We start from the raw sequence: 12,470 nt of genomic DNA, 5'->3' as shown, positions 1-12,470 counted from the left end.
TATCGAATGTTCTGCTTTAACTCAAAAGAATTTAAGACTTGTTTTTGATGAAGCTGTTAGAGCAGTTATTTCTCCTGCAGGTGGAGCAAAAAAGGATAAAAAGAAAGGAGGATGTTTATTATTCTAAATTCGATTCATTCCTTTTTAAACAACTTACAAGCAATATTTTTCTATGTTAATATTTTTGTTTTATTTTTTCCATTTTTCCTTATTATTTTCTGTTTTCTTTAATTAGAAATATAATATATTCTTTTTTCTTTGTAATGAAATAAATTATTTTGTTCTTTCTTTATTCGAAATTAATAGCAATTTGTTGTGTAATAGTATTAATTATCAACAACATCCCTTACTTTCTGTTGGCTCTTTCTCTAATGAAACTTCTTCCATGTTTCCTACTGGCTCTGGAACTAATCCTTTCTCAAGAATTGATTTTACTAATTGTGTAAATAAATCTTGAACGCCTTCACCAGTTTTGGCAGAAACAGTAAAATGTGGAAGATCAATTGTTTTAATGATATCTTCATGTTCTTTGGTGAGACTATTGGTAACATCTATTTTATTACCAACCAAAAATATGATTCCATCTACATTTTCCTTTTTTAATTCACCAATCCAATACGTAACTTGTTTCAAGCTATCAAAATTACTGACATCATAAACAATTAAAATTCCTTGACTACCTCTATAGTAACTAGTTGTAATATTTCTAAACCTTTCTTGCCCTGCAGTATCCCAAAGTTGTAATGTGATTGTTTTATCACCAAAAGTCACTCTCTTCGTTCTATAATCAACTCCAATCGTCGAAGACACATCTTCACTAAATTTTTGGTCACAATACTGACGAAGTAATGCTGTCTTCCCAACACCGGAATCTCCAATTAGTAATATCTTTAATGATGACACGTCTCCCATTCAATGGTTTCTTTCCTTTTCAGTTCTTCTCTTTTCATCTTTTTCATCATTTCCATAAGTTAAAAAATCTTTCTTCTTTTTGTTGAATTTTTGTCTTTTTGTAATAATTATTTTATATTTTGCTATAAAAATATTGTTTTAGAACTTCTTATTTTCATTTATTTTTTGTCTTTTCTTATCCCTTTCTTTCATTTCCTGATTATTTGAAATTAACAGACACTATGTAGATGATTTGTTTCTTCAAAAAGTAATTGTGTGACTTGTCATTAGATGTGAAAAGAACTACCCAAAAAATGATATATAAAGATAAAGGCAATAAGAACCTTTCAAAAAATGACAGCGATTGTTGTCGCTTTTTTATTACTTGTTTCTAATCAAAAGACTCAAAGCATTGCGTTTAATCTAGAACTCCCCGTAGACAAATTGTTTATTCAGTTCAAAACTAAGTACAATAAACATTATTCTCTTACTGAAGAACAGTTTAGGTTCCAAATATTTAAGAATAACTTAAAAAACATAAAAACATTAAATGAAAAAAGAACTCAACCTTATGATGCGTTTCATGATATCAATATGTATACAGATTTAATTGATGAAGAATTACCAATAAGTAAGGGAATCGCTATTCCTGTCTCTTCTTATGACAAAGAACATTTTAATTCTAAAGAATTAAAAAAAGTTGAAAAACCATGGAATGAAGTACCGCCATTACCTTCTGGTGATAATTTACCTCAAAACTATGCTTTTTGTGGTGAGTATGTTTCAAAAAATACAGACCGTCCAAAAGTTGATTTATGTGGAGAGGTATTTAGTCAACAAAATTGTGGAGGTTGTTGGGCAGTTTCTCTTGCAAATTTAGCACAATACCTATATTCAAACTTAACATACCAAAGATATGGGTGTATAAAAACTCCACCAAAATTCTCTGCACAACGTTTTCTTGATGTCACAAAAACTAAAGCTACAAAACGTTGCTGTGGTGGTCATCCTCGAGATGCTGTTAATGCTGTAAAATCTTTTTCATTAGATGCAGATTATCCTTTTGTTGATGGACCAAATAAAAACGTTTGTACTATTAGAGGAGACCAAAACCCCAATGTTCAAATACAAATGGCAATTACTGGTTATAAAACATTTGGTATATCAAAAGATCAAAATATGGTGTTACTATTAAAAAAATTGTTACATCATTATGGACCATTTTTAGTTTCTGTAAAAGTAAGTGGAACAGGATTTAGTTCATATTCAAGTGGTATTTTTTCTTTTCCATCATCTTCAATTTGTGATACTTCTTCTTCTTCGTTTATGACTGACCATGAAGTAGTATTGATGGGATGGGGTGTAGAGAATGGTGTTGAATATTTTATTGTAAGAAATTCATGGGCTAGTGGATGGGGTGAAGGAGACAATTATATTAGAATTAAAACAACGAATCTTTGTGGAATAGGATGGAGAATAGGAGATTATGTTTATCCCTTAAATATGATTGTTTATGCAAATACTTGCAAACTAGATAAATATTGTAGTTCTTGCAATATTGCTTCAAATATTTGTAGTTCATGTGTTTCAGGATATTCCTTAAATTCAAATAATAAATGTGTAAAAAATACTGCCAAATTAGTTAAATATCATTCTAATTCAACCTATGTCCAATTCTACAATCATACAATCTAATTTTAATTGTTTCTAAAATTTATCAATCAAAATTTTTTTTATTTTTATGATTTGATTGATACTAATACTAGTTTTGTTCTTGGGTATTACATAAAGATAAGAACTTTTTAATCAACAAAGTCTCATTAAAATTAAAATTGTTAATAACAAAAAGAACTAATAATTTTTTATACAAAGATAATAAAAGATGAATAGACAATTCATTCCTGAATTTCCAGTCATACCAATGAGAAAGTCAGATCCTGCAGATGTTACTTATGCCTTTACCTATGCACTTCAGAACTGTGTATTAGAAAAAAAAGCGATGTTGGCATTACAAAGTTTGAGTCAATTAAGACAACAGATTATTTCAGTTGAACCATCTCAACAACTAAGAGATGTTTCATGGAAGTATTATCAATACCTAAACCAATTATCAGGAAGAGTAACTATTAATCTACAATTTACATGGTATGATACATACTTACAAGAAGATAGTAAACCAAAGAAATTCATATACTCAACACTTGATTTTGAAAAGGCTAATGTTATGTATAATATGGGATGTTGTTGCATGGCTCTAGGTTCTTCTTTTTCAAAAACAACTGATGCAGATTCTCTTAAGTCAGCTGTTCAATCATTTCAACAAGCTGCTGGTGCATTCCAAAAAGCAGGAGATTGTGCCCAACTATGTGCAGCAAGTAGTGGTGATCTTCATCCACGTAGACTACAGACATTAACAACTTTAGCGTTAGGATGTGCTCATTTAATTATGCACATTAATGCTGCTGCTCAAGGAAAGTCTGAGTCTCTTCAAACTAAATTAGCTGCTGCTGCGGCAAATCAGTTAATTCCATCAGTGGAAGCATTTAAAACATTTTATAAAATTACGGTTGGATTTAATTTCCTTTCCAATTTCATTATTATTAAAGACTATGCTATTTACTGTGTACAAACATTGGCTGCTAAAGGTGCAGAAGAAAAAATGGAATATGGAGAACAAGTGAAACGATTAAAATGGGCAATGAAAGCTATGTATCAAGCGTGTAATATGGCATATAGTTCTGCTAATAAAGATGCATTAAAAAAGATTTATACTGAAGCTAAAGCGGCTTATACTCAAGCAGAAAAAAATAATAATAACATTTATATGAATAATTTACCAAGAAGAAGAGATCTTCCACCAATAACTGAAGTACTTGCTGCTAAACCAATTGAATTGGAAACAATAGAAAATATTTTTGATAATATCCTTCCAGCTAATTTATCAAAGGCATTAAATGAATACAATACTAAAGCTCAAGTTATATTAAATGATTCAAAAAAAGTTTGTGAAAGTAAAACAAATGAAGGGAATAGAATTATAAATAGTTTAAAAGGAAATTCATGTGATATTCCACAGGATATTATTATTAATGCTAACAGACTAAAGCAATTAAATACATACAATTCTATTTGTCAACAAATAGAATTCATTACCACTATTGATGCAGAAACAACTGCCTCATTTGAAAAAGGAATAACTGCATTAGATTCTGAAGCAGCTGAAGAAAGAAGATTAAGAGGACAATATCCATATCAATGGAAACGTACAGCATCAGAAATGGCAGCATATAATTATCGTAGAGAAAGTGAAAAGTATAGAGCATCATTAAAACAAGCTAAAAATATTGATGATAATATGATAAATAAATTTAGACAATTCGAGAATGATATTAAATTGTTATGTGAAGGAAATATTCAACAATTATTTGGAACAAGTAATATTAATATTGAACAGACTGAAGTGAAATGGAAAGAAATCATTCAAGAACGACAAAATGCTCTTGAAAATATGATTAAAATATATGAAAAAAATGAAAAAGAAAAAGTTGGAATTATTAAAGGAGGAAATGGTAGTAACCAATGTGTTATAAATTTATTGAAGGAATTTGATAACACTAAAAACATTATTCAACAAAGTTTATTTAAACAAAATAACTTATTTAGAGAAATAAATAATGGAAATAGACCTGCTGCTATTACTGGAATGGTCCAACGACTAAGAGTGGCAATTAATGCTGCTGATGAAATTTTAAAAACATTACCTCAAAGTATTCAATTCCATCGTGATGCTAAAAATAAAATAGATTCTTTTCAAAACGAATGTATTAAATTCCAAAATCAACGACAACAAGAAGCACTTTCTATGGTACGTTCGATTACAGGAAATAGTCAGCCTCAACAACAACCTTATAGTTATGGAACCAATCCTATGTTTCCATCTCTTTAATTGAAATTGTCATGTCGTTTGATTTTTTTGTTCATATAAAAAATCTCAAGATAGATATTATTCTTAAATGAAAAGTTAGTGTTGTTATAGTAAAAAAGAAAAATGATTTATGAATTTGTTATGATTGAGAATGTAACAAAAAACTTTATTCTTATTGAAAAGTTATTGAGTTTCTTTGTTATAGGTATTGCTTTCTTCCTTTTTATAACATAGTCATTGGATCATATGATATCTTCAATTATTATATAAATACAACATTTACATTCTCTTTCTTGATTAGCTATTGCATTGTGTCAATAATTGTCTTGACTATCTGCAAATACTGGTTTACATCAAAATTTTCACATGATTATATCTATATAGGATATACCATTCTTATTTTATGTTACTTTATCATGTCATATAATTTGACTTACATACCTTCTCCAACAATTTAATTTAATTTTCACCACATAATTATTAGAGCTGCTTTGTTAACCACGGGAATACATACACCCTACTTTTATCACTATTATAATAAGAAAAAGATTGCTGTAACTGGTGTATTCTTTACAAGTGTATCCATAAGTGCAATAGTCCCAGTATTGTTTAGAGTATTTTCTCATGAGATCTATATTTTCTAATATTTAAACTAATACACTTCTAGCTTATTTCTTTCTAGTGTTTTTAACTATAACATTCTATTTATTTTACCTAATCCATATGAAGCTTGATTATGAAATTGATGATATTCCAAAAAAAAAGAAAAAGATTCAAATGAAGATAGTAATACTTCAGAAGATATTAATGAACTACCGTTGGAGTGTTATTCAATGTGTTTACTAAAATCAACTCATTACAAAAAAAACTCAAACATGTACATCATTTTTAGGTATTATTGGTATATGCAATCAAATTAGATTTGTCTTCTTTGTTCAATAATTTTGTCAAATATTACATCTTCACTCTTCTCATCACTTTTAGTTAAAACTAAGTATATTAATAATAATGAAAGTACAGATAATAACCTCAACACTGTTCTAATTTTCTGAGTTTCCGATTTATTATTTAAGTCTGTTGAGTTTGTTGATGTTAAATTGAGTAATTGTATATTGTTCATTAGGACATTACTTAGAACTATATTATTCATTCCAATACTGAACATTTATTTATCCAATAAGTTTGTCTCAAAAACACAACCATTTTTAACTACATATATTTTAACACAACAAACGGATATTTATCAACTGTGATAATGCAAAACATATTAAAGAAAAGAGAGAATTAGTAGGATTGAATTACAAATAGTATCATCTTTCTATCTACAAATATTGTAAGGTATATTGCATCGTTTGTAATCTATGGATTATTTGACTAATTTAATAGCTCAATATTGTGTCAATTCAAAATCAAAAAAAAATATCCACTTATTTAGAATTTTTTTTAATAAGAAAATCAAAGACTTTTTAATAGTAAAAATAACTATAATCCACATTACCTACTCAAAACCATTCAACTAATATCAATCTAGATATGTTTTTGTCAAAACCTCATAACCATTAGCCTTTTTTTTAATAAAATTAGAGAATATAAAATTGTTTTTGATTGTTTTTGTATTACCATTAACTCTGTAATTGCTTTTCTTTGTTTTATTGCGTTTTAATGTACTTTAAGATAAAAAACATTAATCAAACATGAGTAAAAAAAGCATTTCTCTACATTATAACATCACTCATAATTAATTATATAAACTAAAAACTCTTTTTGTTCATAGTCAATGCTTTTAATATTATTCATAGACTATGCAATATTTTGTCTTGATGAAAATTTCCTGAATTACTCCCAGAACTTCATTCAAAAATTAAGTTAGACCAAATTAGTTTTGATTCTTTTTTATGACAAAGTTTAGTAAACAGTTTAAAAAGTTAAACTAGAAAAAGACAGATATAATATATATGTATTTGTTTATCACTTTGTTTCCTTTCATCTTTGTCGTTGTGTTATTGATTTTCCTCAGATATTATCTCCCTTCTCATTTTAGACTTATTCCTCCACCTCCTGACTTATTTATTTCCAAACCATTACCAACTCCTCCTCCAAAAAATATTTCAATAATGGGAGCTGATGAGTGGATATCAGTGTATTCCAACCCACTTCAATTAAAATCAGACTGTGTTATTATTTATGGAAAAGAAGAACATCTAATACAATTCAGTGTAGATAGTGAAAATATTATTATTCGTTTGAACAACCAAACGTATAAAAGTAAAATTAACGCATTGACTATTACAAACATATATTTTAGTAAAACTAAAATCAATAAAAATAATCTCATTCAACTCACTAGTCCAACAGATATTATCCCACTATATGACTCTGTTTGTATACGATTTAGAGAAGGATATCAAATGGAATATTGGTATTACTACCTCAAAGCCTGTCAAAAGGGAAGAAGAAAGTATTATACTGGTGATGAGGCATTTGTTTCATTATTCAAAGAATTGAACAGACTATCTTCACAAAATTCTAAAGAAAGTTTTCCTTGGATACAACTATCAAATTTCTTTATCGGTAGGATATTTTACACTAATGCACAAACACAAAATATTGTAGATAAAATCAAAGGCACAGTAACCCGTAAATTACAAAGTCTGGTATGCACAATGATTCCTTCCATTAAATGTACTGACTGTTCATTAGGTTGTCGTGCCCCATTGATTAAGTCAATCATTTCTCATATTCCTAAAGAAACTGATGGAAGATTTTTATTAGATTTTGACGTTGTCTACAATTCATCAAATTTTATTGAAATTTCATTGTCCTTTGTTATTCCTTACTTCCTTGAAGAACCTCTTCCAATACGAATTTTAGTATCACTCCCACAACTTTCTGGAACCTGTCGTGCTGATATACCTGATGTACCATCGAGAAGCATTTATTTGTCTTTTCATCAACTCCCCAAATTCACTCTTAAATATCAAATACAAATCGGAAGGTATTACTTTGTTCCAACAAAGGCTATTGACTCTATAATCCATTTTATAGTTGAAATGGTTATTGTTAAAAAAATGATACTTCCATCATTATTAAGAATTCCAATTCCACAAATCAGTGAAATAGCTCGGCCAACACAATTTGATACTTACAATCCATTTGTTGATACAAAATATAAATTACCAGACCTCCCTTGTATGTCAGACAATCTTAACACCTCTCCTTATATACCTGATGTTTTATATACAGAAGAAATAAAAAAATCTGATCTTGAAAATAAAAAGTTTGATATTTTCAAGTTCAGTCGTCAAGTAGCAACAAAATTTTTTGATCTCGCTGTCAGTGGGGAATTTAAAAAAGACTTCAGATCAGAAAAAAAACTTGAGAAACATCAAAAAATCATTCTTAAAGAACAACAAAAACAAGAAAAAAAAGAACTTAAAAGTTTTAAGAGAAGAGAAAAACGTCATACTATTCAAACTACATTAGAAGAATTAGAAAAAGTGAATGATGATATAAAAAAGAATGAACAACTTGACAGTCCAAAAATAAATCTGTCAGTGAATAAAGAAGAGTTATTATCAGCCAAAAGTGATACTATTTTAACAGAAAGAAAACAACAATCTTTAAATTTCCAACAAACAATGGGAAGAAAAGATGAAACACTAATCGAAAAAGACAAAGTCGTAAAAAAAGAATTATCTGAACAAAAGAAAGATAACTTAATAACTCCAAATGAAAAGGCAAAATTATCAACACAGAAAGAATCACCATCTTTCTGCTCTTTTGAATTTATGAAACAAAAAACCTTTACACCAAGAGAAGAAAGAGATAAATCAGATAATTTCTTCGTTCATACTTTTCCATTTCAAGAAGAAACCAAAAGTCAAGAAGGAACTCCAAAAAGATGTGATTCATCTAATGAACTTGAACGAGTAAGAAGTACGTCTCCTGTAGGAGAACCAGAACCTGAAGAGAAGAAAAAGAAAAAAACAAGCCTTAGTATCAAAGAACGAATTATCAGTAGTTATGCAATACAATCAGCAATTCATAGGGTACGACATAGTTCAAAAACAGAAGAGAAAAAAGAAGAAAAATAATATTATAATACCAAAGTCATAAATTAATTAAAATGACAATCAACTATTGTTTTTTATTCAGTACGGAGTAAACAATTAGTGCGAATAGTTTCAATATCCTGCTGAGTTAGTCCAACAAATTTAATTAAGTAATTATCAATAGTTCCATATTTCTTTTTAATGAAATGTTCAAAGTCAATGAGAAGTTTAGAATCTGTTTTAGCTAAATCAATACCCTTTTCATCTCCCCCAAAAGTCTTGAAATGATCTTTTGCAACAATTAAATGATCTTTTAAGCTTCTATCACTTAATTTGTAATCTGTAATACATTCATCTAATGATGCCCCTAACAACATTTCTAACATACACCCAATAAGACCAGTTCTATCTTTACCAAAAGAACAATAAAAGATGAAAGGTTTATCTGAGTGTTGTGCAATAAATTTAAATAATCCGTATAACTCTTTTTGACCATAATGATAAATAACAGGATAGTACCATCCTAGTGGTAATGAAGTTGAAGTAGACTTCATTGCACCAACAAATAAATGGAATCTTAAAGTGAGTATAGCAGACAAAATCAAATAAGCACAATGGATCATAACCTTAAAAGGTACTCTAAATATCATATAAAAGATACTTCTCCAAAACGGAATTAATGGGGCATTATAAAAGTTCACTCCACATTTATTTACCATTTCTCCAAATCCAGAAGGAACCTCATCAGATGACCTTAAATCAACAAGTGAACAAATTCCTTTTTCATTGTTTAATTTTTTAATATCTTCTTCTCCTTTATTAAAGAAAAAACCACCTCTAAAAATGTGGTTTGGTTTAATTTTTCCATTCTTAACTTTAACATCTTCAATACTTCTGAAGTTATAGATATTACCTACCCAATATTCATTTCTTGGTTGTGACATTCCTTTTGTCCTTTTTTAAATAATAGTTTGAGTGTCACATTTTTATTTTTTTATCTTTTTTATACCTTCAAGACAAAGGAATAGGATTAATATCTCCTAAGTCAGAAACAATAAAAACTTATTTTATTAATACTTAATTAATTGCTTTTTATTATCTTTTTATATCTACTTATACTCTTCCTTTTTGTAAAAAACAAATTCATATTTCTTAACTATAACTCTAAAAATGATACTTCAAAAAAGAATTTCAGTTTATTTCTTACCATAATAATATGGCATATATTGTCCAAATCTATCATAATAAAATTGATATTTCTTTCTAATGTCTTCATCATTAAAGAAATATAATTTGTCATCATGTAATTTTCTTCCATGTTTTCTTTGAGGATCTCCTTCTTTGATAATAAATTCTAATTGTTTCTCGGCTTCTGGAGTCATTTCAATTCCAAAATAGTCATAAATCTTTTGTACTGTCTCTTTTGGTTTTGTTACAGCTTCAACAAATCCAACATCAAAAATTCTTTTAGCTCTTGATGGATCTTGAGCAACCCAAGCATCACGTGCAGCAATTGAATTTTTCAAAACAATTTCATTTACTTTAATAGCAAATTTATTTAACCATTCAATATCATCTTTACCTAAGTCATATTCAAATCTTCCTTTTGTAGCTATAAGTAATGGAATAAAAGATTTAAGTTGTTCAACTGGTTCTCTGTGAATCCAAATAAAACGTGCATTATATTCATCTCTTCCTAAAACATCTAACATTGGTACCATTGTTGCAAAATGATTGACAGCTTTAAGACATAAAAATCCATCTTCTCCTTTTAATGGAAACTCTTCTAAATGCATTTTAAATTCATCAATAAGAGCTTCATAAACATAATGATAATCTCTTTTAAATTGGTTAACTCTAAATTGTTCAAGACGAGGTATAGCACTTGAAATTATAAAGCATTGTCCAAGCATTTCCATAAAGAATAATTCTTCTTCATAATTCATGAGACTGTCAAGGTTATGAACAGTATTCATTTCAGTATGACTTGACTCAAATAACTTTAACACATCTTTAAGTACATTCTTTCTACTTTCACTTTCCATTGTTTTACTTCCTGGACAAATATGTTCATAAAATCTAATTCCATTAGCCCTTGGATCATTTACAATTAAATTATGTAAATATGTTGATCCACTTCTTGGTAATGAAGTAATAAATATTGGGTTCTTAATAACAATTTTATCTAATTCTTTTCTATACATTTTTCTTTCAGTACTAAACCTCATATATGTCATTAATTTCCCTGTTACATTTCTTGCCATTTGTTGAAACATCGGTGATTTCATATCAAAACACCCTGCAAAATAATCTCTCATAGCAGGTTTAAATTGGGGATCAAATAATGAATCTCCTTCTTTTAACATACTCTCATATAATTCTTTATGACTTGGATCATATTTACTAAGATTATCAACAGCTGCTTTTTTCATATTTTCCCATATTTGATCAAAAACAGGTTCAGGTAATTCTGGTTGGAGATATGGGTTAGAAGAGTCTAATTCAAGAGAAAGTGGATTAGTAAATCCATGAAGAGCATATTCTTGGGAACTCATAATAAATAATCAGTTCTAATTTAATTAGAGATTAAACTTTATATTTTAGTAGTCAAAGTATATTTTAGATTAAAATGATATTATAAACAAAGCTATATTTATTATAATATTTTACTATAATCTATTAATTGATCTTTTTTTTTTTTGATTATTTTTATGTTTTATATTGGAATATTCATTTTCTTTTGTTATTTCTTTCATTTCTATTTATATTTTTATTATTTTTTTGGAACATTAATTAATGAAATTAAATATCGAAATTAAATATTAGAAGATGGAAAAAGGTAAGTCAAAAGAGAAATTGAATAAAATAATACCAATAAAATAAAGTATAATACATTATAGAATAAGTAAAATAGTATTTATGTTAATTCATTGAATGTTATTGTTTAATTACGATTATATCGTTTCATTTATTAATAGAATTGAAGAAATATGATATAATATAAAATGAAAATAACAAATAAATAATACCATAAACATTTAATATAACTAAATGGTTATATAATAAAGAAATAATATTAATAAACACAATGAAAATGTTAAATGATGATTAAAATATAATAGGAATAAATGAAGAAAGAAAAATAGAAAAGAAATAAAAGAAGAAGAAGAAGATAAAAAAAAGAAATGATAAAATAACAATTAGAATGAATTAAAATTCAATTGAAAATTAATGTAAATAAAATATTAAATATCAAAATGAAAAAAAAATTTAATAACCAATTGAATGAATAATAAAATCAATACAAACACATAATGAAGTAAATAAATAATAAAATAACATAATACAATAGTGAACATTCAATAATAATTCAACAACCAACAAATATAACCACTATAAATTTATTTTATTTGAAAAAAAGTATGTATAAATTATAGTCATACTATAATATATTTATTATATATTAGAAAAGAACAAAAAACTATACTAAATTTAAGTTTTATAAAACAACAAAAATTTTTATAATAATAAAAAACAAATAAATAAAAAGTCAAATTGTTTAATTATCAGCGGCTCCTTCTTTATTACCTCCTCTAATAAGA

The 12,470-nt window shown here is 27.3% G+C and overlaps 6 protein-coding genes across 6 annotated transcripts; 3 read left to right on the top strand and 3 right to left on the bottom strand.

Annotated features, from left to right (window-relative positions):
* Positions 1 to 333: 333 nt before the first annotated feature.
* On the bottom strand, positions 334 to 912 carry ENU1_185850 (Rab B GTPase; the record flags this gene model as incomplete). Its single annotated transcript, XM_008861640.1, has 1 exon — positions 334 to 912. One exon carries the CDS (start codon positions 910 to 912, stop codon positions 334 to 336), a length of 579 nt encoding a protein of 192 aa, XP_008859862.1.
* A 333-nt stretch (positions 913 to 1,245) lies between these two features.
* Positions 1,246 to 2,586, top strand: ENU1_185840 (cysteine protease, putative; the record flags this gene model as incomplete). Its single annotated transcript, XM_008861639.1, has 1 exon — positions 1,246 to 2,586. The coding sequence occupies one exon, from the start codon at positions 1,246 to 1,248 to the stop codon at positions 2,584 to 2,586; it is 1,341 nt and encodes a 446-aa protein (XP_008859861.1).
* Positions 2,587 to 2,773: 187 nt separating this feature from the next.
* ENU1_185830 (adhesin 112 (EhADH112), putative) lies at positions 2,774 to 4,837 on the top strand (the record flags this gene model as incomplete). Its single annotated transcript, XM_008861638.1, has 1 exon — positions 2,774 to 4,837. The coding sequence occupies one exon, from the start codon at positions 2,774 to 2,776 to the stop codon at positions 4,835 to 4,837; it is 2,064 nt and encodes a 687-aa protein (XP_008859860.1).
* A 2,093-nt stretch (positions 4,838 to 6,930) lies between these two features.
* On the top strand, positions 6,931 to 8,910 carry ENU1_185820 (hypothetical protein; the record flags this gene model as incomplete). Its single annotated transcript, XM_008861637.1, has 1 exon — positions 6,931 to 8,910. One exon carries the CDS (start codon positions 6,931 to 6,933, stop codon positions 8,908 to 8,910), a length of 1,980 nt encoding a protein of 659 aa, XP_008859859.1.
* A 53-nt stretch (positions 8,911 to 8,963) lies between these two features.
* On the bottom strand, positions 8,964 to 9,812 carry ENU1_185810 (hypothetical protein; the record flags this gene model as incomplete). The annotated part of the gene is made up of 1 exon (XM_008861636.1): positions 8,964 to 9,812. One exon carries the CDS (start codon positions 9,810 to 9,812, stop codon positions 8,964 to 8,966), a length of 849 nt encoding a protein of 282 aa, XP_008859858.1.
* Positions 9,813 to 10,064: 252 nt separating this feature from the next.
* Positions 10,065 to 11,423, bottom strand: ENU1_185800 (sulfotransferase, putative; the record flags this gene model as incomplete). Its single annotated transcript, XM_008861635.1, has 1 exon — positions 10,065 to 11,423. The coding sequence occupies one exon, from the start codon at positions 11,421 to 11,423 to the stop codon at positions 10,065 to 10,067; it is 1,359 nt and encodes a 452-aa protein (XP_008859857.1).
* Between the last annotated feature and the right edge of the window lie 1,047 nt (positions 11,424 to 12,470).

The sequence above is a fragment of the Entamoeba nuttalli genome (assembly GCF_000257125.1).
Source record: "Entamoeba nuttalli P19 unplaced genomic scaffold asmbl_8473, whole genome shotgun sequence".
Lineage (NCBI taxonomy): Eukaryota > Evosea > Mastigamoebida > Endamoebidae > Entamoeba > Entamoeba nuttalli.
Note: the sequence above shows the minus strand (reverse complement) of the source record. Positions and strands in the feature narration are given on the sequence as shown.